The 26961-nt window shown below is 43.7% G+C and overlaps 1 protein-coding gene across 3 annotated transcripts in view; it reads left to right on the forward strand.

Annotated features, from left to right (window-relative positions):
- Positions 1-26961, forward strand: part of dscaml1 (Down syndrome cell adhesion molecule like 1) — a 105624-nt gene that overhangs the window by 47236 nt on the left and 31427 nt on the right. The window contains exons 4-12 of one of the 3 annotated variants that reach the window (XM_030067931.1): positions 12769-12915; positions 13795-14073; positions 15499-15774; positions 18774-19073; positions 22135-22277; positions 22855-22984; positions 25069-25347; positions 26020-26139; positions 26350-26529. In XM_030067931.1, coding sequence (XP_029923791.1) covers positions 12769-12915; positions 13795-14073; positions 15499-15774; positions 18774-19073; positions 22135-22277; positions 22855-22984; positions 25069-25347; positions 26020-26139; positions 26350-26529 — 1854 coding nt within the window. Of the gene's footprint in view, positions 1-12768; positions 12916-13794; positions 14074-15498; positions 15775-18773; positions 19074-22134; positions 22278-22854; positions 22985-25068; positions 25348-26019; positions 26149-26349; positions 26530-26961 lie in introns of those variants that run through there. The other 2 variants (XM_030067930.1, XM_030067933.1) reach the window with 2 other exon arrangements.

Below are 26961 nucleotides of genomic sequence, written 5' to 3' on the forward strand. Positions count from 1 at the left end.
AGAGGCTTTGAATTTAGGAAGTGAGATGAAGATTGGTTAACTCTAAAAAGCACGCCATTGAGAAGACCTATCAGCTTGTAGCGCCTGAAGAGTTTCCTGACTGAGCTAAATTTGCTCAGAGTGTAGATATCTAAGTACACAAAGTCAGCAGAGCTCCTCTCAGCAGATCCATGGCCAAGTGTTTTCCCTGTTTGTTGCCTCTTCCTCTTCATAATGGATGACAATCACACAAAACAGACCTGTGTATGAAATTAGATCATTGACACACTGTTGTTTTTGTGTTTCCCACAGCAGAAATAAGGTCATGGTTTAGTGGAGCTGACTGTGTGTGTGTATATGTGTTTGTGTGTGTGTTCATAATGCATTAGATATGTCCTGTTAGCCTTCTCATGACCGGCGAGCATGTCTCTATCTATTATCTATGAGATTAAATAATTAAAGGCAAATGCGACACAATACACTGCATGTTGACAAGCCTTGGATTGTATGTGTGTGTGTTTCTGACTCTGTGTCATCGTCAGTGACCAAATTGGAATCACAGCTAAAAGCACTTGGAGCCATTTTATGTATAGTCTCACAAAGATCATCTCGGGAAAGAAAAAAAATATATATGCACATGTACTTATTTTTAAGCTGAGGATGAAAGGTTGGACAGAGAAGAGTTTTTGTATCCCCTACATGCACTCTTTTTAGCACCGGTCCCCATCTCTCTATTGCTAACCATTTCTCTCTTGATCTCTCCATCCACACATCCATCCTTGCCTCCATCTTGCTGCTTGAATATTTATGGCCATTCCAATTAGGATTGCCCAAGTGTGGTAGAGGCCTTTAACCATTACAGATTGAGAGGGGTGGAAAGAGAGGAAGTAGAGGGGGATGGGGCAATAATGGAAAAAAAAGAGAGATGATCAGATTTCTCCCTTTTTTAGTTTTGCTGGTTTGGATGAGTGCTTTTTTCCATTTCCTTTATTTGTTTTTCTTCTTCCTCTCTCTCTCTCTCTCTCTCTCTCTCTCTCTCTCTCTCTCTCTCTCTTTCTCTCTCTCTAGTCTCAAGCATGAGTTGTTCAGAGAGGGTGAGGGATGTGTGGGTGTATGGGGTGTCACCTTCTAACAACAGATATAGAAAGAGGAATAGAGAGAGCAGCAGCGGGGAGAGAGATAGAGGTAGAGAACAGAGAAACCAAGGAAACAGAGAGAGAGAGCGAGAGAGAGAGAGGCTGGCAGCTGGCATTTGACGGTGAAGCATGCCTTTTTAATGAGTGCATTAGTCCTCTGCATACCTATCCTCAGACCACTGCATCACACTGAACCTGGAAAACAGACAGAACAAGGGAGGAGAGGAGAAATGAGAAGGTCAAGGGTTGGGGCTGAAAAACCAGAACACTTGTAGAGAGATAAGAATAGACAGTGTGTATCTGTGTTTCCCCTTCAATTATTCTGCCTCTGGTAGCCGCATGTGTCCTTCTGCACTTAGCGAGACGCTAAGAAGGCAAGGAACCTATGGAATTCACAGTGTCTATACAACTCCGCTTTATTAACCTTTTTTTTTTTTTTTTTTGCCCAGTTATTTTGACATCACCTCTTGCTGGTCCTTACACAAGCTTTTGTCTCTGATTGAGTTAAAGAGAGTGGCGGTAATATGCCGTCTTTGTGGCTCTTTCTATGTCTGGGTTCTTCTCAATAGCACTTAACTATTATAGACTGCTTTGAATGTGAATAGAAAGGAGAAAGGAGCAGGCATCATTCATTTCATACGAGAGAGAGGAAGAGAGGGAGAGAGAGGGAGAGAGAGAGAGAGAGAGAGAGAGGGGAGCTCAGACAGAGATTGTCAGTAAGTGTAGATTTCCCTTTGTCAAACACATGCCAATTCTTCAGACCCAACAGAGGATCGGAGAATAGGAAATGATAGCAGCAGAGAAAAAGGAAGGAGGGAGAGAGGGAGGGTTGGAGAAATGGAGGAGGAGGAGGGGAGCTGTATGCTATTGATTCGACACTCAGGGAATCACACCACAGCTCTGTTAATTTTCATTCATCTGCCCTTGTAACGGGGGTTTTAATATGGCAGGTAGGGGGGAGAGGGCAGGAGGGGGATTCAGAAGGATGGGAACATTTTATTACAATCCAATCTTTATTATCCTTCACCCCTACCCACCTCCCAACACATTCACACACATGCATGTATGCACTGGTGCACATAGGAACAGATACACACACACACAAACCCGTGCTCTTAGATGCAAGTGAAGGCAGGGTGAGGGTGTTAATTACATGTTAGGCCTCATTCGAGTCACAGTTGTACAAGTCATGTTTTATGTAGTGTGTGTGTGTGTGTGTGTGTGTGTGCGCGCGCGCGTGCATATGCATAACACAACGAGGGGGCTTCGATATGAGGAGCTCAAATGAAATAGCTTTTAGTAGGCCTTCCCAGTGCCTTCTTGAAATCAGCCATAATGGGCCCTGGGTAATTATCAAATAAATTAACTAGGGAAGGAGTGGAGGAGGAAGGAGGGATGAAGACTGATTTCTGTCTCTCTCTGCCACCCTGAAAGCTCTATTGGTTGCCTTTTCACTACTTTGAATGAACGAAGGCTTTTTATTTTTATTTTATTGTATTTTGTTTTATTTTTTTGATTGTCATGCCATTTTTGGATCCAACTTGTAGTTGTAAAGCAGCACTGGCTGGAACGCAATGCACTGGCTCTACTATGTTTTATGTTTCATGCCTTGCAGCTATATTATCTGTATTAGCTGTATTATCCAGTTCAGGTGGACTTATAAATTTAAGAAGAACATGCCTGGCGCAGTTGGATTCAGCCCTCTTGAGGAACACACAAAAAACTATAGATTTTTCTTTATTCACTGTGCTATAAGCAGTTATTTAAAGTAAGGATGCATTTAATTATTTCATCACATAGTAAGCAATTGGTGACTCCTGTATGACAATTCAGTATGTTACCACAACAAAAAATACATCATATTTTATTGTAAATGTAAGATGTTGTGTTAGATTTTAAATATGTTGCATGGAAATGGCAACTGGGGCACATTTTTTTTTATATAAGTAACTGCATGTTTGTGAATATTCTGGTATGTGTAAGTAAAGTGTTGGATGCTTTGTTGGGGCATGTGGCTCGTGGGGAGAAGACTGGCTGCTGATAGTCTGGGCTGTACAGAGCACTGGGCCATATGCAGCATTACTATTTCATTACTCTGCCACTGGACACACTGCGAATGGGTAGTTAACACTGCTCCAATCGAGACACACACACACACACACACATGCACACACCTAAGCTGTGCCAACCGTTATACTACCGTGGCTTCCACTTTAACACCATACACAAGATGCCTTTGCTATTTTAGGCAGTCTATCCTATGCCAGTGGAGCTGTCCGTGGTGCTAGCAGAGCCTGCGTGCCTGAATCTGTTTGGAGGAGTCGCTGTCCATGGTGCTGCTCCGCTCTAGACCTCCAGGAAAATTTCGCCGACACTGCACCACTTTGCATGCACTGATTTATGAACTGTACTCATGTACTCTATATTTCATAACAATATGTTTTTGCAGCTTGTCAGTGGGCCCCTAGACATCCTCTTAAAGGTTCTATATGTAGTCTTTTTAAGTGTCATCATTAATTTAATTGTGATACCTTGGTGTCATAACCATAAATAATGTGGTGAGATGATTTGCTTCTCCTATCTTGTGTTATTGTATTGTTAGTGATAGTGCTTTTCAAAAGACCACACTGCTATAAGAAAAAAAAAAAAAAATCATCACTCTGTAGCTTCCTGTTACAAAGACTTTGCTTCTTGTCTCCCCTCCCACTCCTTGGCATCAGTCTGCATACATTTGTTTTGAAACAGAAGAAAAAAGATAAGAGGTAACTGATAAAGGGATTTTTTTTTTCCATACAGAGCTTTTACTCATTCCACCATCTGCCATTGTGAGAAACTCTGAAAGCTTTAGCTGGAAGAACTGCACCACTTATCCTGTTTTGTGCTGTAAAACACTATGTCTTTGTGCCATAAGGCAATTCACAAGATTTGCAAAATGTGACTCAGTGGCACCCCATGAAAAATGCAGTACTGAGGCACATAGAGGCTACCTGTCTTTCTTCATTCACTATACTGCCTCACAATTAATGTGGTGATGATGTAATATGTTAAAATGCTTCAAACAGCACCTTTAAGGACATTTCTCTGTATGTGTTTGCATGAGAATGTGTGAGTTTTTTGTGTGTATACTTGTCTCCTCAATGGGTGAGAGGAGGCTTTGGGGGGGTGGGGGTGCTTGGGGTGCTTTGTGAATGGGCCTTTTAGATTACAACACAGAGGACCCAGGGTATTTATAGAATAGGTTTGGTGAAGTCTCTCCACCTCCTGGTCTCTCTCTCTCTCTCTCTCTCTTACTCTCTCTCTCTCTCCCTCTTAGCACAGTGTTGCTATGTTGTCTATTATAAAAGTGCTTGAACTTAATAACAACGAGGCACTTGGAAGGTAGGGAGGAAGATGTTTCACTTGCGTCACCAGAACTATAACAGGCATCTTTTCGTCAGTCAAAAACTGTGTCTGTGCTTCATGCATATTGAAAAGGCACATGCAGTGCAAACAAGCACATAGGTATACACTCCCTTGTTCGCTTCTCTTCCTCCATCCCGTCCTCACACACATACAAACACATACCAACTTTTCATTTACGCTGTAGAAAGTGGGACAACTTATACTGGATGACTAGATCAAGAGACAAGAAGAGAGAGAGGGAGACTGAGAGGGGGCGGAGAAAAAGAGTGAGAGAAAGAAAGGGAAAGAGAGAGGAGCAGAATGCTAAATCAGTAGAATAAGACTTTAAGACAGCAGTTTGATGATGGGGAGACAGAGAGAGAGGGAAAAAAATAGTGGGAGAATAGTGGGAAGAAAGAGACGAAAGACAGTAACGAAAGGTGAACAAGAAGGAAGAGAATAACCGCAGTAAGAAACCTGTAGGATGTAGTCCACTCCGTAGTCATCTTTACACCATCCTTTTGCAAGGATGCTCTTCCTACACATACACACACATTTGCTGCATACACACAGTTTGTTGAGCGAACTCTGCAAATGTGGTGAGACGTGAGACAGTGGGAGTAAAAATGTGTAGATTGTGAGAAATTGCGAGACAGATTGCGAGACGGCGAGAGTAAGATGTAAGCATGTGCGTCTTGTCTGTTTGTGTGCATCTGTGTGCCCATACGCCCGGCTCAGGCTCATCCACCGGCCTGCATTGCACTAGCCTGCCAGAGTAAGTGCAGGTCTAGTCAGTGATCACTAACCTGGTCCATTTGGCCATGTAATGTGTAAGGGAAGCCTTGATAAGAACAGCGACCATGGACTGTATTCTGCATCTGGTTTGGTTTAACTGCTCCCATCACTAGGTTTGTTTTGTTCAGAGCCACAGAACTTCAGTGGACATCCCAAGGTTCCCAAAGATACCAAATATGTCCTGCTGGATTACAGGGAAATGTGTATAAAATGATGCACAAGACATCTAGATAGTTTCTGCTTGATGTAATGCTGCAGCCATAAAACAGTGGCATCTTAGGTTTGAAAATTTCACTCAGTATCTGCGTGATGTTGTTTCGGTGAAGTGCTCCAACCAGTAGTGACAGAATATGTCAAGTGTATTGCTGTTTAATACTGAAAAATGTTTCCTCTAACTTTTAAACAGTGTTCGTTGTAGTTGGAGATCAGGGGGTGAAAAGGTACATAGTGGCAAAGTGAAGTGTTGTGAGTGTGATGTGAGCTTGTGTGAGGACTAGCCCGGGCCTCTGAATCGGCCACAGATCCATTCACCTCTTTCCCTCCTCTCTTTTATTCCATATCACCATTATTTAGACAGCTGATTCTGTTTTTTTTCCCCTAACGAAGGGGCCCTTTACACGCTGTTGCACACACACACACACACACACACACACACTCATGCAAAACACACACAAAACACACACTTGCATATGTCGCCATGTGCCACCGCAGCGCCCCCTACCCAGCTGTTGTCACGTGAGCACACGGGCCCTAGCAACAGCGAACGACAGAGCGAACGAAAAACAGAGAGCCTGGCGAGAGAAGGGGAGAGGGGAACGGAGAGGGAGAGAGACAGACAGACAGAAAGAGAGAGAGAGAGAGAGAGAGAGAGAGAAGGGGAGAGAGGAGAGAGACAGAGAGAGAGGGGAGGAGGGAGGGGGTGCCGTAGAGCATTAATAAGTGATGAGCCCAACAGTGTGAATTGCTGTTAGTTAGCATCGCTGCGGCGCCGCCTTCATTTGCATGGCAGCACCAAGAACAAACCCCTTACTTACGCCATTTCCTCTCTTGCTCTGCTTCTCTCCAAATCCCCCCTACTTTCTCTCTCTCCCTCTCTCTCTCTCTCTCTTTCTCTCTCTCTGTCTTCTTCTTTTTATCTATTTCCGTCTCTGCCTTTTCTCCATGGTCTAGCCAGCCTCTCAAAATATATATATCTTTTCTTGGGACCGTCTTTCTTTCCTGTCTCCTGTCTGATCTGCTCCTCCCCTTCTCCTCCCAACCCCCCTGGTGGCTACAGCATTCCTACATTAACATGGTGTTTTTTTTTTTTCTTCTTCCTTTTCTTGTTGTTTTCCTCTTTATGTTCTCTCATGTTGTTATTCCTCCCCCTCTCCAAGTTGACGATGATTTGTTGAAAATGGCAGCGATATATATTGGGATATATTTAGCTGCGCCTTCCCTGCTTCATTCCTTCATCTTTTGCCTCCATCTCTTCCTCCTCCTCCTCCTCCTCCTCTATCTCTCCTCCCCGCTCCCTCCCTCCACTCTATCTCAAAGAAAAGGGGTCTCCTCTCTCTGGGGGAACTTTGGGGAAGACAAGCAATGCTCCAGGGCTCCCTCATCCTTCTTTCGTGCTCCCCTCTCCCTCTCTCTCTCCTCTCTCTATTTGCATGTATGTGTCTGTCTGTGTGATTTCTGGCATATACACATGCACGCACACACACACACACACACACACACACACACACACACGCACGCACGCACATTCACACAGAGAGAGCTCCAGCAGCAGCTTCACTCTGCACTTGGCTTGACTCCCTGCCTCAGGCTGATCAGCTGAACCGACTCCATTACTTACAGACCCTCCTGAAAGAGAGGGGAGAGGAGGAGAGAATAGAAGAAAAGAGACCGAGGAGGAGAGAAGTAGAGGGCAGAGGGGAGACGTGAGGAAGGGGGATTAAGAACGGAGGGAAGATGTGCGGATGGAAAGAAAACGAGGAAAGAAAAGAGGGGAGGATGGGGGTTGGGAGGTAGGGAGGAAGTGTTGGGGGGGGTTTCGTGTCTCCCTTGGGTGTGGGATAGACCTCAAAAACCTCATCCTGCCTCCCACAGCAAAAAAAAAAAAAAAAAAAGAAAGAAAACAAAACAAAAAAGATTATACACACAGAAACTCACATGCACACACACTAACACACATTCAACAATAACACCAAACTCCTGGAGGCATAGACAGACTAGAAGAGAATTGATCTGCTCTCCCAAAAGGAGAGGCTTGCAAGGGGAGAAAGAGAGATAGAGAGAAAGAGGAATTGTTTGTACCCATGTGTGATTCTCAGGCCTGCAGGCCCCTCATCCCTCTCACTCTTACTCGGTCCTCTGTCACTCCCAACGGCATGTTTCTCTTTATCTCCGTATCTCTCCCTCCATCAATCTCCATCTGCCCTCCTCCTCCCTGCAGGGTCAGCCCTTCCTCTCCTTCGTCCCCTGCCCGCCACCTCTCTGCTGGTAGGTGTGTCACATCTCCACAGAAAGGAGGACAGGCATTGACTCTAAATTAAATATCAAGCAGGAAGAGAGATGTGGAAAGAGAGAGGAGAGAGAAAGTGAAGGCTGCACACTGCAAAAAAATCCTCACCTGAACAAGTCGCGTATTCAGTGTCAAAATTTTGTTTTTCTTAAAACAGGTGCCAGTGCAATGAGATATTCCCACTCGTTTCCAATGCAGCTTCACTTCATTTTTTTTTTCTGGGAACAAGTATAAGTATGTTGAAACAAGGCAGAAAGAGGCAGGTCAACATCAAGAAAATGACACTTGATTCAAGAAAATTCTGGATGAGTAGATGAGTATCAGAAACAAGTGGGATTACCTAATCCTGTTGTTGGATTTTTGCAACGTGCTTTAAGAAAAAAACAAGATTTTAAAGCTGAATATGCGCCTGGATGACTTGTTAAGTTGGATTTTTTTTTTTTTTTTTTTTTTTTTTTTTTTTTGCAGTGCAGAGAGCTGAAGTGAGAGCAGTCATGGGAAGAGAGCAAAGAGTGATTTCACTAATGAATATTTCACTTCATCTGCCACTCCGGTTAACCACTCTGAACAAGAGGGAGAGAAAGAAAGAGCAAGTGAAAGTGAGAGAAGGGGGGGGATAGGGAAGCGAGAGATACGGAGGAACGGTGGAGTTGAATAAGTTGTTTTTCCAGCCAGGGATGACAGAAGTTCCCTTTCATTAATGCCCTCTGCACCACTCTCACCTCTCTCTCTCTCTCTCTCTCTCTCCATTCTCAACCTTCTCTGAATTTTTTACTGCACCCACCCCCCACGCCCCCCCCTCCCTTTTCCCTTTTCCCTGTTCCCCTTTCCGCTCCATCTTTCTCTCTCCAGGCATGTTGTGACAGGGTGTAGCAGTGTGTTGTAGGGGGTTCTGCTCGCCAAGTGCATATTATCCTGTAAGGCTTAATACCCAGGTTGGAACAAAAGGGCAGGCTTGAAAATTACAGCCTACGTCTCTTAGCGCCCAGCACAACAACAGTCAGACACACACGAAAACATGTGCACGTGAACCTTCATATATGCACGCAGATGTCGGCGTGGGCTGACACTCACATATGTGCAGCTATTGAGGAATTTGGACGCCTTAGTCAACATGCACATACACACACACACACACACACACACACACACACACGTCAACATGAATGTGTCATATTGTAGATATGAGATATTGAATATCTAAAGAGTTCATTTGCAAAAACAGACATTGCCAAACAGAACTGTCATATGCAATGCCTCACAGAACATGCTTTCCGGAACCAACATCCAAAATCAGGCGTACTACACTGATTGTTTTTGATTGAAAAGAAAGAAAAAATGAATGACATTTATCCCATGAGGTTAAAAAAAAAATAATAGCAGTTTATTGGCGTGTTTATGTGGGAATTCCCAACAAAAACAACAAACAAACAAAAAAATGGTTTAAATGAATACAGTTGGATGTATTTGTTTTTGCAAATGAACTATTTGTATTTCATTTTTTTTCTTTTGTTTTTTTTTTTTTAACATGATGATAGTAGTTAATACTTTGACACAAGGTACAAATATACATAAGAAATTTCATGTTGATTCAAGCACAAACGCTATTTTAACAGTGTTTTGTACTTTATATGAAAAGTAGGCCATTTGAGATGTTAAAATTTTTTTTAATACATTTTGATTATATTTTGTTATATACTCATGTTTTTTTTTATTTACTGTGAGCTACTATATTAGTTTAAGACTCAGTAAAAAATGATTTGATGGGATTCTTTTCTATTTTTTCTATTCGTCTGTGAATTATATGGAGGAAGGCAGTGTACAAAAAATCTCCATTTTAACAAGTCATTTAGTCTCACATTCAGTGTTTTTTTTTTTTTTTTTGTAAATCAAGTGAAAAAAGTCAGTGAAGTGAGATAATTCCACCTGTTTCCAATGCTAATCCACTTGTTTCTAGAATTTTCTTGAATAAGTGTCATTTTCTTGACAGTACTTGGTTGATGTGTTTTTTTCTGCATCAACATACTTACACTTGTTCACTGAAAAAAATCCTGAAGGAAGTGAAGCTGCATTCAAAACAAATGGGATTATGTCATCTCACTCGCAGATTTTTTTTTTTTTTTTTTTACATTTGTTTTAAGAAAAACAAGATTTTATCACTAAATATGAGACTAAATGACTTGTTAAAGTGGGTAATTTTTGTGGTGTAATGCTGATAGGTATGTCTCAATCCCACGGAAAAATACAGTGCAGACATCTGTGGCTCTCTCACGATCATAGCTGGACACCGAGCACGCAGGAAGTTTTCTGGTACACGACGCTGTGGATTCTATTGACTGGAGCAACAACTGATCAGCATGTGGTGTAATGCACATTTTGTGAAGTGAGTGAAAGCTTGTCAGCTCTGAGGCAAGAAGTCCATGCTTCAGTCTCCTTCACAGCTCAGTCTTGTTAGAGTGATAGAGTGTGTGTGTGTGTGTGTGTGTCTGCATGTGTGTGTGTGTCTGTGGCAGGGAGCCAGGCCTGTCCTCACTGTTTTAATAAATCTCCTTTGGATGGAGCAGTGCAGCCATAAAGCGCATCGATTGTCGTCACTCACACTGTGGCAGCAGACACACACACACACACACACACACACACACACACACACACACACACACACACGCACACACACACGCATGAATGCATACATACACCACCTTGGTCGCTGATACTTATGTACACAGTCATATCTACGATCAGTGATGTGCAGATACAAAGAAAATGATTTACTGACATTTGTACAAACACACGCCCTTTTCATCACATGGTATCTGTTCTACCCCTCTTTATTGGTTTTCCATCAGGCAAAAGTTTGGGATAGCATCTGGTAACAGACCGTATTTTTGGAACCACCTGTGTTCAGGTTCAAGCGAGCTGAGCAGACAGTAAAAGGTGACGTGAAATGCTGCACACCACTGATTGGTCAGAGAAACACTGAACAGTGAAACTACACCAGTTGCCTCTTACAATTGTGTCATAGCTAGATAATCTTTTTTTTTCTGCAAATCTCTTAGAGTCACTAATATTGTTTAAGTAAAACACTCATGTTGAGCTCTTGTGAAGAAGCGAGAAAAACTCGTCAGCATACCAAAAAGCAGCCAACATGGCTTCACCGTGAGGAGGTACGATCTGCAATGGAATCAAAATCCTGAAAAGTAACTGGTACCAAACACGAGTAGAGCGGAGCAGATAAGATCTAATGGAAAAGCCCCATGAAATGTCCCCCTGTGGGCTGATGAATCCTCTCTTTGTTTAAAGAGAGGAGCAGGTTGATCGTGTCACTGTCAAGAACAAAATCAGAAGCAGCCAGTAAGAAGCAAAATTGTTGTAGCTCTACTGCAGGCGCACAGAAGCATGTGTCTGTTTTCATGAACAATCAAACACATAAAACAGTCAACGCCTGCCCCAAGTGTCTCAGCGTGCGTCTGTGTCTGCTGTGACCAGATGCTGACCCACTGCTCTGAGCTCTCTATGTGTCTGTGCAAATGTATACGTGGAGGGAGGAGGGTGTGTGTGTGTGTGTGTGTGTTTATGTGTGTGTGTGTGTGTGTGTTCAACTGTTCACTGCACCTGCATTTTACTCAAGCCCTTTCTTGTCAACACTGCAAAGAGACAATGAAACATCATGTACAGCAAAAAACAATTTGGCATGTTCGCATACACGCACACACGCACGCACGCGCACACACACACACACACACACACACACACACACACACATGCACACACCCACTGAAATAGTATTCGCAGAAGCAAACAATCTACAATCTACTACAAACTCTGAAGTGCACTGTCTAAAATAACCCTTTGGGAGAACAGAATACAAAAAGATTCAGAGAAGCGGAAAGAACCAAACACTGAAATACACTCTCCTCGTCTCTCTCTCTCTCTCTCTCTCTCTCTCTCTCTCTCTCTCTCTCTCTCTCTCTCCCCCTCACATACATACATACTCTCTTGCTCTCTCTCTCTATCGACATGCAGATAAATCAGAGGCAAGCCAAGCAGTCACTGATGTGAAATGAAAATGACACTAATCTACTATTACAATAACACACACACACACACACACACACACACACACAGAAAGAGAAAGAGAGAAAGAGAGAGAGAGAGAGATACATCAATTATTAACACCTACAGTAGCTCTTCTCTCTTGTTTTCCTTTCTTTTGCTTTCTTTCCTCTCTCCTCTATTCTGCATATCTCAGTAGATGGACAGGACATGATAGCTGGTATCTTAAAAGCTCCCATGTGTTTCCTCTAAGTGCTGCGGTTAGGTCTTGTGGGGCCATGCGCTTTCTGCTCTACATTTATTTCCTCTGAATCCACTGGTTTCCCTGGAAAATGTTTTCTCAGGTTTGGTCACAGGGGCTTTGTGTTGGGAATTCTGACATCCTGAATCCTGGAATCCAGTTTATGAAAACAGCTCAGTATCATGCACGGCTTTTGCTTTACTCAACAGCATTTTTCTCATGCCTGTTTTTCCAGTTATTGTAAAAACGTGGGGGCAAAAAATGAATACAAATGAATACAGAAGATCCCATGGAAAGGTTAAATCACAAATATGAACAACACCAAAACTAGCACTGAGAAATTATTTTAAAAATGTCTTCATTTCAACACCCATTTCTATATTATGTGTCACCACATTACTACATTTACGTTACTTTTGTAAAGTAAATATAAGTGAATGCTTTTTGAGATTTGTCTCCCAAATCGTTGCACAAAATCTTAAAAAACCATATGCTAATAAAAGTGAGAGCTGTGCGTCTGCATGTGTCCCTGTTGGTTGAACAGACGTCAAAATAAGATGATAAGGTGTCATATGCTGGATGCAACTGATATGTCACTGATATAATGGCATAGTTGAGATACCAACTAACATCCGTCCCTCCTCCTCCACCCACTCCCTCTCTCCTGTTCTCCTCAGGTAACCGTTTCTTCCTGACCTCATTTGGAGCTCTGTACATCTCAGAGGTGCAGAAAGAGGATGCTCTGTCCACCTACCGCTGCATCACCAAGCACAAGTACAGTGGAGAGACCCGCCAGAGCAATGGAGCCCGGCTCTCTGTTATGGGTGAGCAACAGTCAATGGAAGGTGGCGATATGAAGCTCTGAATGCATAACTGATATGTTTCAAACAACAAAAATAAGATCTGGATTCAACTTTTTTCAGTCGCAAACAAAGTTGGTCACCCATTGAATTTCCCTGGCACTATTTCCTGAAAGTTTTTCCACAACCTACTGCTTAAAATGGATGAAAACCTAATTCTTAATAATCAGTGTTAACCAACTTAATTTACGGTGCACAAGCCCTTTATGACATTATTCATGCCAATCAGTGCTTGATGGGAAACTTGGCGACAGTGTTCAGTGGTCCCTGGTGCTTGACTGTTGTGCAGCTTTGTCGCCTGTCAGGTGAACGTACTGTTACTGCAGGATGTGTGAATTAAATGTCTGTTATGACATGTTTATGAGCAGCGGCTCTTCTTTTCACTGTTACATCCAACAGACTTGTGAGGCACTGCTGAGATTTCTGTCTATCTATCTATCTAAGATTCAATTCGAACACTGCAAAAAAAATCCCCATTTAAGTCGCTTATTCAGTGTTAAAATTTTATTTTTCTTAAAACAACTGGAAAAAAATCTACCAGTCAGATGAGATAAGCTCGCTTGTTTCCAATACTAATCGGCTTGTTTCCAAATTTTTCTTGAGTTATGTGTCATTTTCTTAACTAGTGGGCTGATGTGCCTTTTTCGGTCTTTATACTTGTTCCTAGGTATTTATACTTGTTCCCAATATTCTGAAAAACTTAACACTGAATATGAGACTAAATGCCTTTTTGCCATGAGCAAGCTCCCACAGTGAAAATATTATTTAAGCTGTAACAGTGAAAAGTCCAAACAGTGAAGAATCTAATTCAGTGTCTCATATTTCTGACCTGCTCCTGTGCAGACCCTACGGAGTCCACCCCGTCAGTGCTGGACAGTTTCCAGTCAGGTGAGGTGCAGGTGGGGCGCAGCGTGGAGCTGCCCTGCATCGCCTCTGGATACCCAAACCCCACCATCCGCTGGCTGAAGGATGGGCGCCCGTTACCGGCAGACTCCCGCTGGACGCGGCGTCTCACTGGCCTCACCATTTCTGACTTGAGGCTCGAGGACAGTGGCAACTACATCTGCGAGGTCACCAACAGCTTTGGCTCGAAGGAGGTGACGGGACACCTCAATGTTATAGGTGAGAATGAAAAGAGAGGAGAGGATTTTCCAAGTGGATGACACGATCTCTTAACATCTTAGGGAGAAAGAAAAAGACTACATTTCAGTAAAAACATGAAACTATGAATGTAGATCACGTGTCTGTACATACAACAACACACATCACAGCATCCAGCTGTGTGAGTGAGAAAGGGTGAAGTAATGGGTGTCAGGTCAGGCCACAGCAGAAAAAGGGAGGACAGAGGTACCGTTTAAGCTCTGTTGGCTGTGTCCCGACCCTGCATCGCCTCCATTGTCCCCTCCCCCACCTCCCACCTCTGGGCCGTGTGTGAGCCTGATCTCCAAGGACGGCCCATTCCCCCCACTGTGCTCCAAAACCCCACTGAGGCTTCGCTACGGTGACAGAGCAGAACGGCAGGCCTGTCGTTCTGCTTGCCAAGCATGTGTGACAGAGAACGAGAGACAGACAGATAGAGAGAGAGAGAGAGAGAGATCTCAGAGTTTGTGTGTATGAAGGAGAGAGATGTGTGGAGATGAGGAGGTGACACAGACAGAGAAGACAGTGCACTTCTGCTGTGGAGAGGCTGAGGGAGGTGGAGGGAGGAGATGGAGATCGAGGGCGGAAGGGATAAGGGTAAAGTTAGTGGACACAGGGCCGACTGGCCACAGGGCACATCACCGTGCAGCCCACAAACCCTCTCTGACAGGGCATGGAAGGTGGGACACACACACACACACACACACACACACACACACACATTTGTCGATAAACTCACACACACGCTTATACACACATGTGAAAACAGACACAAACACTCACATTCGCTTTCATTCGCGTGCGTGTACACACACACACACACACACACACACACACACACACACACACACACATTCAGCAGCCTCCAGCACTTAACACCAGCTGCCTTATTGCTCACTGACATTTTCTCCCCCTCTCTGTCTCTGTTTCCCACACACACACACACACACACACACACACACGCATGCAGGCAATGACAGAAACCTTGACAAATACACTATCTAACCCCCACCCAAAAATGATTTCTGTTGCCTCGCCATTGCAACATAGCAGGGTTCACTTCAAATTGCACTGGTTCAGCAATGCCAATAATACCCATGTATGCCTGAGATGGGAAGGCACACGATGCACCTTCCTCCAGCCCTGAAACATTTGCCTCTCTCTATCTGTTATTTAACCTAGAGAACCTTGTTTACAATATTCAGATTTTTTTTTCTTTTCCCTTTTTCTCCTCCTACCTTCCTCCCTCATTCTTCTGCCATCTTCTTTCCACTTTTGTCTCTACCACAATTTCTCTGTCCACCTTCCTCTGCCTCATCTCACCTCATTTTGCTCCTTCTCTCTCTCTCTCTCTCTCTCTCAACTTCTGTTTTTTCTCTCATTTTGAACGCCTTCTTGTCTCTCTAGAGCCACTGCGCGTCACGTTGTCTCCCAAGAACCTGAAGACGGGGATCAGCAGTACAGTCATCCTGTCCTGTGCCGTCCAGGGTTCCCCCCACTTCACTGTGTCCTGGTACCGTAACACAGAACCCGTCCTGCCCGACCAGCACTTCTCCATCCAGGGGGCTCACAATGAGACTCTGTTTATTTCTGCTGCCCAGAAAAGACACTCCGGGGCTTACCAGTGCTTTGCCACACGCAAGGGCCAGACTGCCCAGGACTTCTCCATCATACTGCTGGAAGGTAGGGAGGGAGTGGGATTATGATGTGTGTGTCATGGCTGGGTGAACAGCAAGACTATGCACAGTTGTGTATTTTAAAGGTAACTCGGCATCATAGCATGGTATTTCTTCTCATGCTCAACTTAATCATGATCACTTTTTTTTTTTAATGCATGGATATTCATCTGTTTTTGTACATTGATGATAAACATGAATATAGTTTTAACCCCTTATTGGGCACTCATTGAAATACTTTGAAATTCAAAAAAACAACCCTAGGCTGCTATTAGTGAACATGACATGAGTTTATTACTTTTATAAAAAAAATTTAAATTTTCATTTTCCTATAGAAAATCAAAGCCAATGAGATTGGTCAAATGCCACAATCATGTGACCTGGGATGTAAAGCGATCTTTGCTGATTGGCTGGGTGAAGACCAAATGATTATTGAACTAACTGAGACAGACGATGGGCCTGATATGTAAAATTTTTGAAATGACCAAAAATAGTGACTTGCCCTATAAAGGGTTAAAGATGCACTAATTGCACTGACCTAAGGCCCGTGTAGTTTCACCTGAAAAAAAAAAAAATGTAGAATAAACCTGGAATTTGGGTCTACATGGATTACATTGGATAGAAGGCTCATCAGACAACAGAATGTGGAATAGGCACGAAATTTCAAGGCTGAATCTGCGTGGTTCTCGTTGTCAGTCTGACTCATTGACAAATTAAGTGCTTATGTCAGTTTTTTTTTGTCGGCTGAGTCTAAACACTTATTACCTCAAACGATCCTCAGTTTTGTCAAACACAAAATATTGACACCGAAGGGATCTTCTCTTCAGAATTCACAGGGTTCAGTGCCATATATAGGTGGTGATCACAATGGAGGAAGTGGTGTAATTATCATCTTATTTAACTGTTTTCTGAAGCTTGGCAGCAGAATGGCTGATCATGCATGTGTGCCACAGTTTTGCTTAAAGCGGCCCAGTGGTTCCACAACACTTAGGGCCCTATTTTTGTGATTGCATAAAGACCATCACATGCAGATTGTTAAATTGGTGACCTGGAAACACGTTTTGCCTGTTCATGTGGTGTTTTCGTGCTTGTGTGCCAGGCTTGTCACAAAGGTAGGAGGGGTAGCAAACTGAAATGGGAGGTATATGTACAATGAGGGAGCACCTGAAAAGATCTTACTGTTTTGGTAAAAAAAAAAAAAAAAATAGGTAATTGCGATAAGAGTCCTGTGGACAACATCTAACGGCAAAATTCACCAATCACATCTTAATCTGATGAATTCAGCCATTCTCTCAGCCTTCCGATGTGGCTGTTAGGAGACTTATTTACACATGTGACTTCTTGCGCAGTATAAATCAACAGCAATATACATTCAACAATGTGTTGTTAAAGGCAAGAGCCCTAGTGAAGCGACCATTTGGCTTTCTGAAAATGTGTTTCGGATGCTTGGACAAGTCAGGTAGCACATTACAGTACAGTGCTTAGCTCGTCGATGCATTTTTTGGGTATATACAGTGGTGGAAAAAAGCTTTCGGACACCCCATGCATTTGGGAAATATTGCATTAACAAATCACTCTTAGGTTTTCAAGTGCAATTTCTTTTAGTACAGTCACAGCCAAAATACTAAACAAATCCTAAAAAAGCCATTAAAAGCTTAAAATTGATTGGTTCCATAAAAATACATAAGACATTTTCAGTATTGGGTCATTTTGGTACCAGTGATGAAGGTCGTTCTTTTCATTTAAAGACATAATTTTTGTTGCCAAGCTTTGCATCTATATAAAGCCAGCACATTTGAAAGTTCTTCAGACACAAAAATGGCTAAAACAAGGAACCTAAAGCAGGAAATACGCCTGAAGATAAAGATTAAACTGTCAAGAATTTAGTTTATCTAATGCAGCCACACCTTTTGAAACACAAAAAAGATTTTCCCACAAATATTTCATGATAATATTTGAGATTGTGAGATTGTGTAAAATTTGAAGAGTGTCCGAAAACTTTTTTCCACCACTGTATATAGTTTGTGTATGCCAACATGACTTATCAGAGGAAACATCACAAAGAGTCAGAGAGAGGTTCAGCTGAATGTGATGATGGTAAAGCAGGCCAACCTGATGCTCAATACATGGCAGAGAGAGGACCAGTTAGTGGGGGAAGCGCAATATTTTAATTCCACAGTCGCAGTGACCAACACTAAGTGCTGCATCCTCGCTGCATCCTCACGATTTTCATTCATCTGCACCTGGATCACATGGATTGCATTTTCTTTAATGAATTTGTTGCATTCATTACTTTATTTAAGAAAAAAAAAATCAGCAGTGAAATGCTTGTCTACTTGATTTATTCATTTATTCCTCTGACATAATGAATTCCATGAAGCTGATAGTTAACTCCAAACCCTTGTAATGTATTCCATTACACCCAGCCCCTTTACGCTTAGCGTGCGTGGGCATGTCTGCACACAGATGAATGAAAATAGCGAATGAGTTTGGATAGCCCTTACTGACTGTGTGCTAGGATCCAGCGCTTAGTATTGGTCATTGCAACTGTGGAATTAAAATGCGGCCCTCCCCAGTTGAACTTGAGGCTGAAATGCTACATATGTCAATGCCACTTCAACATAACCTGGTTGGAGCAAATCGCAGCGCCTGTTGAAGTTGGCTGTCCAAGTGTAGTGGTACACTTACGATTTCATGATTGCAGTGTAATTGCAGCTAGAGTACAACCTTGTGTGCAGCAAGTTTGAAAATGTCGTGCTTCCCCTCATACACTTTAGATATTAGATATGTTCATTTGTCTTTTTCCATGCTGCCCTCATGCTAAAAGTAGGTTGCTCGCTCATCTGTTGCCATTTTGCCAGCCTTTGTAATCCAGTCCCGAAAGGAAGGCTGTCATTGCACTCTCCAGCCCCTCATGACTGTCTGTTTTACCAGTCTGACTCCAGCAGGTCACTACTACTCATCTCTAAACTCACACCTCTTGTTCTCTCTTCTCTGTCTCCCCAGATGGCACACCACGTATTGTCGCCTCCTTCAGTGAAAGGGTGGTCGTCCCGGGTGAACCCTTCTCCCTCATGTGTGCTGCCAAAGGAGCTCCTCCTCCCACCATCACCTGGACCCTGGATGACGAGCCCGTGGCCCGGGACCTGTCGCGCGTCCGAGCCAGCCAGTACACACTGTCCGATGGCAGCACCGTGAGCCACGTCAACGTCAGCAGCCCGCAGATCCGCGACGGAGGAGTGTATCGCTGCGCCGCACGCAACTCGGCCGGTAGTGCCGAGTACCAAGCGCGCATAAACGTAAGAGGTGCCTGTCTACTTTTCAATATCAGTCATACAGAGGCTTCTCACAGCCTGACCTCTACCCCTACCCCAACCCTGACCCGACCTGTATCACCCCGTACTCCTCTATACCTCTACCTCTATCTCTGTGTTTTGTTCTGTCATGTGTATGTCTTCTGTATCTCACTCTTCATTTAGTCATGCCCTCTTTTTTTTTACTACAACCTCTCATTCTCTCCACCTTTCAGTTTTTTTGTCTGCTCTTCTCCAGCAGTGTGTGTTTTGTTCTTCCAGCCCATGTTTGTTGTCTGTCACCATGTCGTTTTGTCTCTCTGTCTCTTACTTTGTATCTACACATCTTACCATCTCACTTAATCCCATGTAGTCGAGCCTCCATGTAAAACAACGCAGCTCTGGAGAACGTCTCGTCAGAAAATATTGCATAACGAAAACAAGTGGTTCCAAAAGCAGCCATCTGATTGGCTGAGTTTCAAGACACATGCCATAGAAACAGTACCTCTGTTTTTTTCTGTCTGGGCAGAAACAACTTTCTTTTCTTAGTTTACCTATGCTCAAGATTAAAATGGATGAAAACATTGACTTAAGACTTGCTTCAGTTTTTTTTGCAGAAGTATGTTCTCAACATCCAATTTAGTCAATGCTTGAAGACTCTTTACCAAACAGGGATGGAATGGCGGGTTTACCAACAGGCTACAGTAAAAGTTTGATTGATCACATTTGGCTCTCAACCTTTGCCACTTTACATGGGAGAGAGAAATCTATCATTTTTGTTTTCTGTCCTCTCACCTAAATAATGGGTATATAAAATCATTTGATGGAGTTTTTTTCATCATCACCTCAGCCGTTCACTAGGCTTATCACTAACTTGCTGCTAGTAGGACAGTACACAGGCTGAGAGCATGCCATGCTCTACCTTAGTGCAGTTTTATTTGTTTGAAGCATGTCAGAGTCTTTGGCCTTTTCTAATCAGCTTGTCTGCCTGAACCTCTCCAGACCTCTCTTTTGTTTTATGCAACAAAAGGAGGTCTGGCTCCAAGAGATGGTACCTTAGTCATACCAACATGCACGCACACACACAGACAAACTGACAAGACAAAAATGCACAGACATGCAAACATCCCAATTATTCAACTGAACTTAAATCTGCGAAAGTAGCCGCATTTTAGAGAAAGACAGAAATTTCACAATTATAAACATGCAGAAATATACATACTCATGCACCTGCCTATCTATATATATGCATACACATGTACGGTGTATATACACAAAGACGAAAATGCATGTAGGCAGACAGGCAAAATGTGAAGATAGAGGGAGAGCAGTTCAACACATGCAGAGGAAAAGGTGGCTGAAGGAGAGAAGTTGAGATGAAGGGAACATGAGACAAAGGGACGAAGAAACTCCAAAAGAGGAAGAAACAGATGGTCAGGGACGGAGAGGAAAAGGATGAAATGAGGGGAGAAGAACGAGGGAGCAAGGGGAAGGAGATGAGCTGAGGAGTGCCAGTGTGTGTCGGGGGACTGATGGTGAACCCTGGTGACAGGACTGGTGATGTCACTGTCATCGAGGACAACAAGGATGAGGAGTGACACCGATGGACAGGGCTGTATCATTTTCTCCACCTCTCTCTCTCTCTCTCTCTCTCTCTCTCTCTCTCTCTCTCTCTCTCTCTCTGTCCTTTGGTGAGATGTCTGGTTGTGACATGTGAGTCTGCTCTAAGGAGACATGCCAGAACGATCATTGGAGTGAGAATGAGCCCTATTGCCAAAGAGCCTTAGCCCCTCAAGTAACACAAGCTGACACAAATACAGACAAACACACACAGATACACTCCTAGGCACACACACACACACACACACACACAAAGGCAGAAACACAAAATTATGGTTATCCACTTACTGAAATTTGATACCCTCAACTCGTCCCATTCAGTGATGGAACCAACAGCAAACATACACAAGCCACACATAGTCAAATGCGTGTGTGTGCGTATCTGTGTGTGTGTGTGTGTGTGTGTGTTCATGTGGAGCTGTGCGACGGTGCTGCTGAATAATACATCTTTGACTCGTCAGAGCTGCGACTTCAAAGCTGAACACACGCTGAGTGAGGGAAGAGAGAGAGTAAGAGAGAGAGAGAGCAGTGGGGGGGAGGGGGGTTGGAAAGAGAGAGAAAAACAAAGATACAAGGCAAACAATGGAGAGAAGGTCAGAGAAGGAGTGATGGATGATTGACTGATAGCTCCCAGTGTCTTCCAATAATGCAAAACACATTCTCCATCTATCGTTTGTCTGTCTGTCTGCCTCTCTGGCTGCTCATGACCCCCAGTCTTTGTCTCTAGTCTTGTGGCCATGATACAAAATATTGAGGCACCGGAGCTGGAACTGTGTGTTTACATTGCATTTTTGTAGGCAATTAAGTTATGCACATTCATTTTGCCCCGATTAGTCTACCAATTACCTGCTGTGGGCGCTGTTGCCCGTCTCCACTGCGACGAAATGTTGCCCGTGTAGCGTGACCTTTAGAGTTCTCAGCACAAATGTTAATAAAGAACATGCTCATTAGCTGCAGCACAAAGGGAACAATACATGAGCTACCGTCTGCAACCCTGGAAAACACACAGCAATCCAAAGTGGTGTTAATGCCCTGCAGTGAATTAAAAGTGCAGCTCGTACACATGGAGACAACGATTAATGATTGAGTTGTCTTAGGGTGAACAATTCAGCACGATGGATGCTTACAAAGAACCGATAGCAAGGATACTTCATAACACAGGGGCGATACATTATGACTTCTCTCTCTCCCTACACCCCTACATGCTTTCTTTTCCTCTATTCCTCTCCTTCTCCCCAATTCCCCTCCCTATCACCCCTTCCCTTTATTCCTAAATTTCCATGCCCTGCTTCTGACACCATCAACTAATGATCTTCCACTTTTTCCTCCTCCTTTCTTTCTCTTCACTTCCCTCTGGTCAACCCATTTCTCTCTCTCGCTCTCGCTCTCTCTCTCTCTCTCTCTCTCTCTTCCTCCTCTCTCTGTATCTCTGTCTCTCTCTCTCCCTCCCTCAGGACCACCAAGGATTCGGCCCATGAGGAACATAACCGCAGTGGCAGGAAGGAACACATTCATAAACTGCCGTGTGATCGGCTACCCGTACTATTCAATCAACTGGTACAAGGAGGGGCTTCTGCTGCCCGACAACCATCGCCAGGTGGAGTTGGCTTAAACATTTCTGCTGAAAAAGAAGTAAAATATAAGCAGGAAGCATTTGCATACAGTAATAGATGATGTATTGATGTATTCTAACGTGTAGACTAATGCTTATATATTTTGATATAATTCCTGTCCTATACTTAGGCTATTGGACATACTGTAGGTAATTGTATTGTTAAAAATGATAGAGTGCAGAGTGCAGTTTATCTGTTTTGGTTTTTTTTTGTTTGGTTTTGGTTTTTTTTGGGTGAGGGTGTGGGGGGTGGGGTTAATTGTTCCTTCAAGTGTCCTTGTCAAATTAATACTGGAAACAATCACTGATGCCAAGTTCTGTAGCCCTTGTGAGCTTCTTTCTATCGGCATGTTTCATTAGTTTGCCTTCCTCGCTTTTGATGTTCAACATCAGTTTAGCAGAAAGGATTTCTAGGATCTTTTGGCAAATTAAGTCTGAAAACTCCCACATTTGGAACAAATGAAGGTACAAAGCAAATCAGTGGGACTGACTGTTAGAGCTCCAATATAAGAGCAATGAAATCCCAACATCTCTCAAGATAACTGCGTGTCTCTGTGTCCAGGTGGTGTATGAGAACGGGACTCTGAAGCTAAGTGATGTTCAGAAGGGAATGGACGAGGGTGCCTATGTCTGCAGCGTCCTCATCCAACCGCAGCTCTTCATCACCCAGACTGTTTACGTCACAGTCAAAGGTCAGTGCCGGGGGAGCTCTCTGTGAAACTGTGAATGTGCTAGCTTTGTCTGACACTGATTACAAAATATCAGGGACATCTTGAGTTGCTGCCTCATTTGCACCGTCCAGATCTAAAATGACCCAAACTTTCAAAAACCACAAACTTGCCTGCGTCTCTTTTGTGATTGGTTTAAAATAAATCAGTGAGTGATGAAGGCTCTTGCTGGTATTACCCTCATCTTCATGGAAAGATTAAGTGTCCCTAATATTATGCACATTCAGTGTAGATAGATCTATGAGTATATGAGTAACTTCTGAGAGGCTTCACTCTTAAGTATGGCTCTAGTAAACTACTATCATCCTCTGGTGTGTGTGTTTCATTGCGCTTGTGTTGGATGCGGTCAAGGCCAGTGTGAAGTGAATGTATGTCAGATAACCTGCCCCTGCAATTCTGGTGCTGTATCAAAAGAAGGAGGCAAAAATTATGAATGTAAAAGAGAATTGTTGTATGATGGAGGGAGAGTGAGTGAAACTGGTTGAGAGCTGGATGGTGTGAGTGATAGAGAGGTAGACGAAAGGAGAAAGCTGTATGCATTGCCTCTAATAACCCCTGATTAAGGGGCGGAATGGCCTAGTGCACCCTCTCAACCACTCAGCAATTACGTAGAGCAGGAGCACTATTGTATAAGGTTATGAGTGAGTGCAGGCGCATGCACATGTTGGTGTGTGTGTTTGTGGCAGAGTGTGTGTATATGTGTGTGTGTTTGTGTGTGTGTGTGTGCTCTATATAATCTGTATGTCAGCTCATATGTTACTTTGTTCTGCTCTACGTGGCATGACATGTTTGTTTTAGGAAGTTGTGTATGTGTGTGTGTGTGTGTGTGTGTGTGTGTATGGGGTGTGTGTTTCAGTTTGACATTAGCAGATATGTGAACCTTGCGGTGCACAGTGGTCGGGTAGTACGTGTGTGTCGGTGTGTGTGTGTGCGTGCATGTGTGCGTGCACTTGTGTGTACACGCATGTGTGTATCTACTTTCCCTGTGTGTGGGTGTGGGTGTGTGCTTGTATGCATGCGTGCTCGTCATGTCTCTGATTTAATTAGATGAATTTTAACGAGGCCCAGATTAAATCCCCCAGATGTCTCAGCTGTAACCCCCACCCTCCCTCCTCCCTCACTCCAAACCACCGCCATCACCTCCGCCGGTCTCCATGGCAACACCGTTCTTCCCCCTGCGGATGGGGCTCTAATTAGAGCAGCTATTATGGGCTGGCTTTAGCAGGGCTGGGCGGGGTAGAATGGAGGGGTTGGTAGGGGGGCAGAGCGGCTGCAGGGTGGGTAGTGGGCTAGTAGGCCAGGCTGCAGTGGTTAGGTTGCTCTGGCGGTCCAGGCTTAGATGACAGACTGAAAGATTCAGCTTTTTGATCGCCAGTCTGATATACAAACAGACAGATGGGCCACTAGTTCACCAACTAGTCTGCCAGGCGAAAATGACAGGTTCTGAATCACTGCATCTCAAAATTCAAACTCTGTCTTTCGCTCCCTCCAGTGTGTCTCTCTGTCTTTCTCACTCCACCTATTCCCCCTTTTGCATCGCTTCCCCTCCCACCCTGTGTCCTTTCTGTGCCCCCGAATCTTCAAATCTATGTCTACCCATATTCTCCCTGTGTCTTCTCATCTGATTTTCTCTCTTTTCTCCTTCCTTCACTTATTCATATCTGCCTCAAATCTCTGTCCTCACCTTTTTCTCACCCTGCTCATTTAAACAACCCTCTAACTGATTTCATTCATTTTTTTCCCCCCTTTATTTTCATTCCCTCTATGGTACACTCTGTCTTCTCTCTACTATCTACCCTTTATTTCACCCTGTTGCCTCTCCTTTCTTCTCTGCCCCAATCTCCTACACATCACATATTTTCTCCACTTGATCTCTCTTTTTTATTTCCTTTACTTATCCTCTTTCATCTCACTTTACCATTCTCCTTTCTGTTACATTTTCCTTGACTATTTCTGTTTAACCTTCCTTCCTTTCTTTGCAACTTGCCTTATCCCTTGTCACTTAACTCACTCTCCTCTCTGCATCTCCTCCTCTCAACCTCCACCAGTTCCCCCGCTGATCCAGCCGTTTGACTTTCCGCCGACCTCCATCGGTAAGTTGATGTACATCGCCTGCGTGGTGTCATCTGGAGACATGCCCATACGCATCACTTGGCGCAAGGATGGCCAGGAGATCGTGCCCTCCTCAGGCATCACCATTGACACCAAGGAGTTCATGAGCTCCCTGCAGATTTCCAAGGTGTCACTCAAACACAACGGCAACTACACCTGCATTGCCAGCAACGATGCCGCCACCGTCAGCTCTGAGAGGCAGCTCACGGTCACAGGTAGGGAGGGAAGGAAAGGGGGGGGGGCAGAAAATAACTTAAAAGTCTTAAAAGGCATAGGTGTGCTGCAACAAATGACCATCTTGACAAGTCATTTTGTTTCATGTCCAGTCTTTAAATCTTGTATTTCATAAAGCAAGTGAAAAAAAACTGCCAGCGGGATGAGATAATCCCACTTATTTCCAATGCAGTTTTAGGATGTTTTCTTGGAAACAAGTTTAAACGTGTTGAAACAGAATAAAGTACCCCACGTATCAAGAAAATTACACTTAATTCAAGAATATTTTGGGCTTATCTAATCCTACTCGTATTTTTTTTTTCACTCGTTTTAAGAAAAGCAAGATTCTAAGACTCAGTAAGAGACTAAATCACTTGGTAAAAGGCATAATTTTGGCAGTGGAGAAATGGTTAAAGGGGAAAGAAGGGAGTTGCTGTTACCGGACGCTGCACTTATTGCATTTTATCACAATCAGTATAGGAGGTGACATTATTGAAGTTCCAATTTAGTGGTAGAACAATGCCTCGGACGACGTGCTGACTGAAATAGATTGACCACACAGGAAACATTAACAAGGGTCCCAGAGAGGAGAGGGCTTGAGAATTAATGTCTGTTTTGTCCTCTGCTGAAGGTGTGTGTTCAACCCCTTCACTTGTCCGCTCCTCCTCCCTTAGTGCCTCCTCGGTTTGTGGTGCAGCCCAACAACCAGGACGGGATCTATGGGAAGGCCGGGGTCCTGAACTGCTCCGTAGATGGATACCCCCCTCCCAAGGTCATGTGGAAGCATGCCAAAGGTACACTAGGTACATGACCCATCTTTCATTCTTATCTATGTACTGTATCTGTCTGTGTTTGTCCCTCCTGTGTATTTGCCAGTCCGTCTGCCCATTGTCATGTTCATACTGCAGATTCATACTATTTATCCACCAGTTAATCCCCTTATAGGCCTAATGCAGGTGTTTCCTATTCTAATCCCACATATTTGTCTCTTTCTCTGTGTTCAGCGGGTATTGGGAACCCCCAACAGTACCATCCTGTGCCTCTGACAGGCCGTATCCAGATCATGAGTAACGGCTCTCTACTAATCAGACATGTTCTGGAGGAAGATCGTGGCTTCTACCTCTGTCAGGCCTCCAACGGGGTGGGCTCAGACATCAGCAAGAGCATGGTGCTCACCGTCAAGAGTGAGTACGCACACACAGGCACATTATAATTCAAAGGTACAGGTCATGAAATCTGGTGCACTCCTGAATACAGACTAAGTGACAGGTGCAATAGATAATCTAATGTCTCCACAAACTCGATCTTACGTAATGATACAACATTTTGGTTAATGGACTGAATCCCTGATGAAGGTCCACGACCAAAATTTTGTATCTTTAAGTAAGATTGGGGCAAGTGAAGACAGTGTGTGCGTGTGTGTGTGTGACTGGTGATTTTGTCTTAGGATTTAAAGGTACATGCAGATATTTGAGCTTATAGTACCAACGGGGTCCATGTTTAACATTTTTATTACGGAAATTGGCAGCTGACATTTCTCAACCCTCATAACAGGGACTTTGACACTGGGACCAAGCCATTCTATTGGGAATATACCCTGGTTTTCCATTTCTCAA

The sequence above is a fragment of the Myripristis murdjan genome, chromosome 13 (genome assembly GCF_902150065.1).
Source record: "Myripristis murdjan chromosome 13, fMyrMur1.1, whole genome shotgun sequence".
In the NCBI taxonomy this organism is placed as follows: domain Eukaryota; kingdom Metazoa; phylum Chordata; class Actinopteri; order Holocentriformes; family Holocentridae; genus Myripristis; species Myripristis murdjan.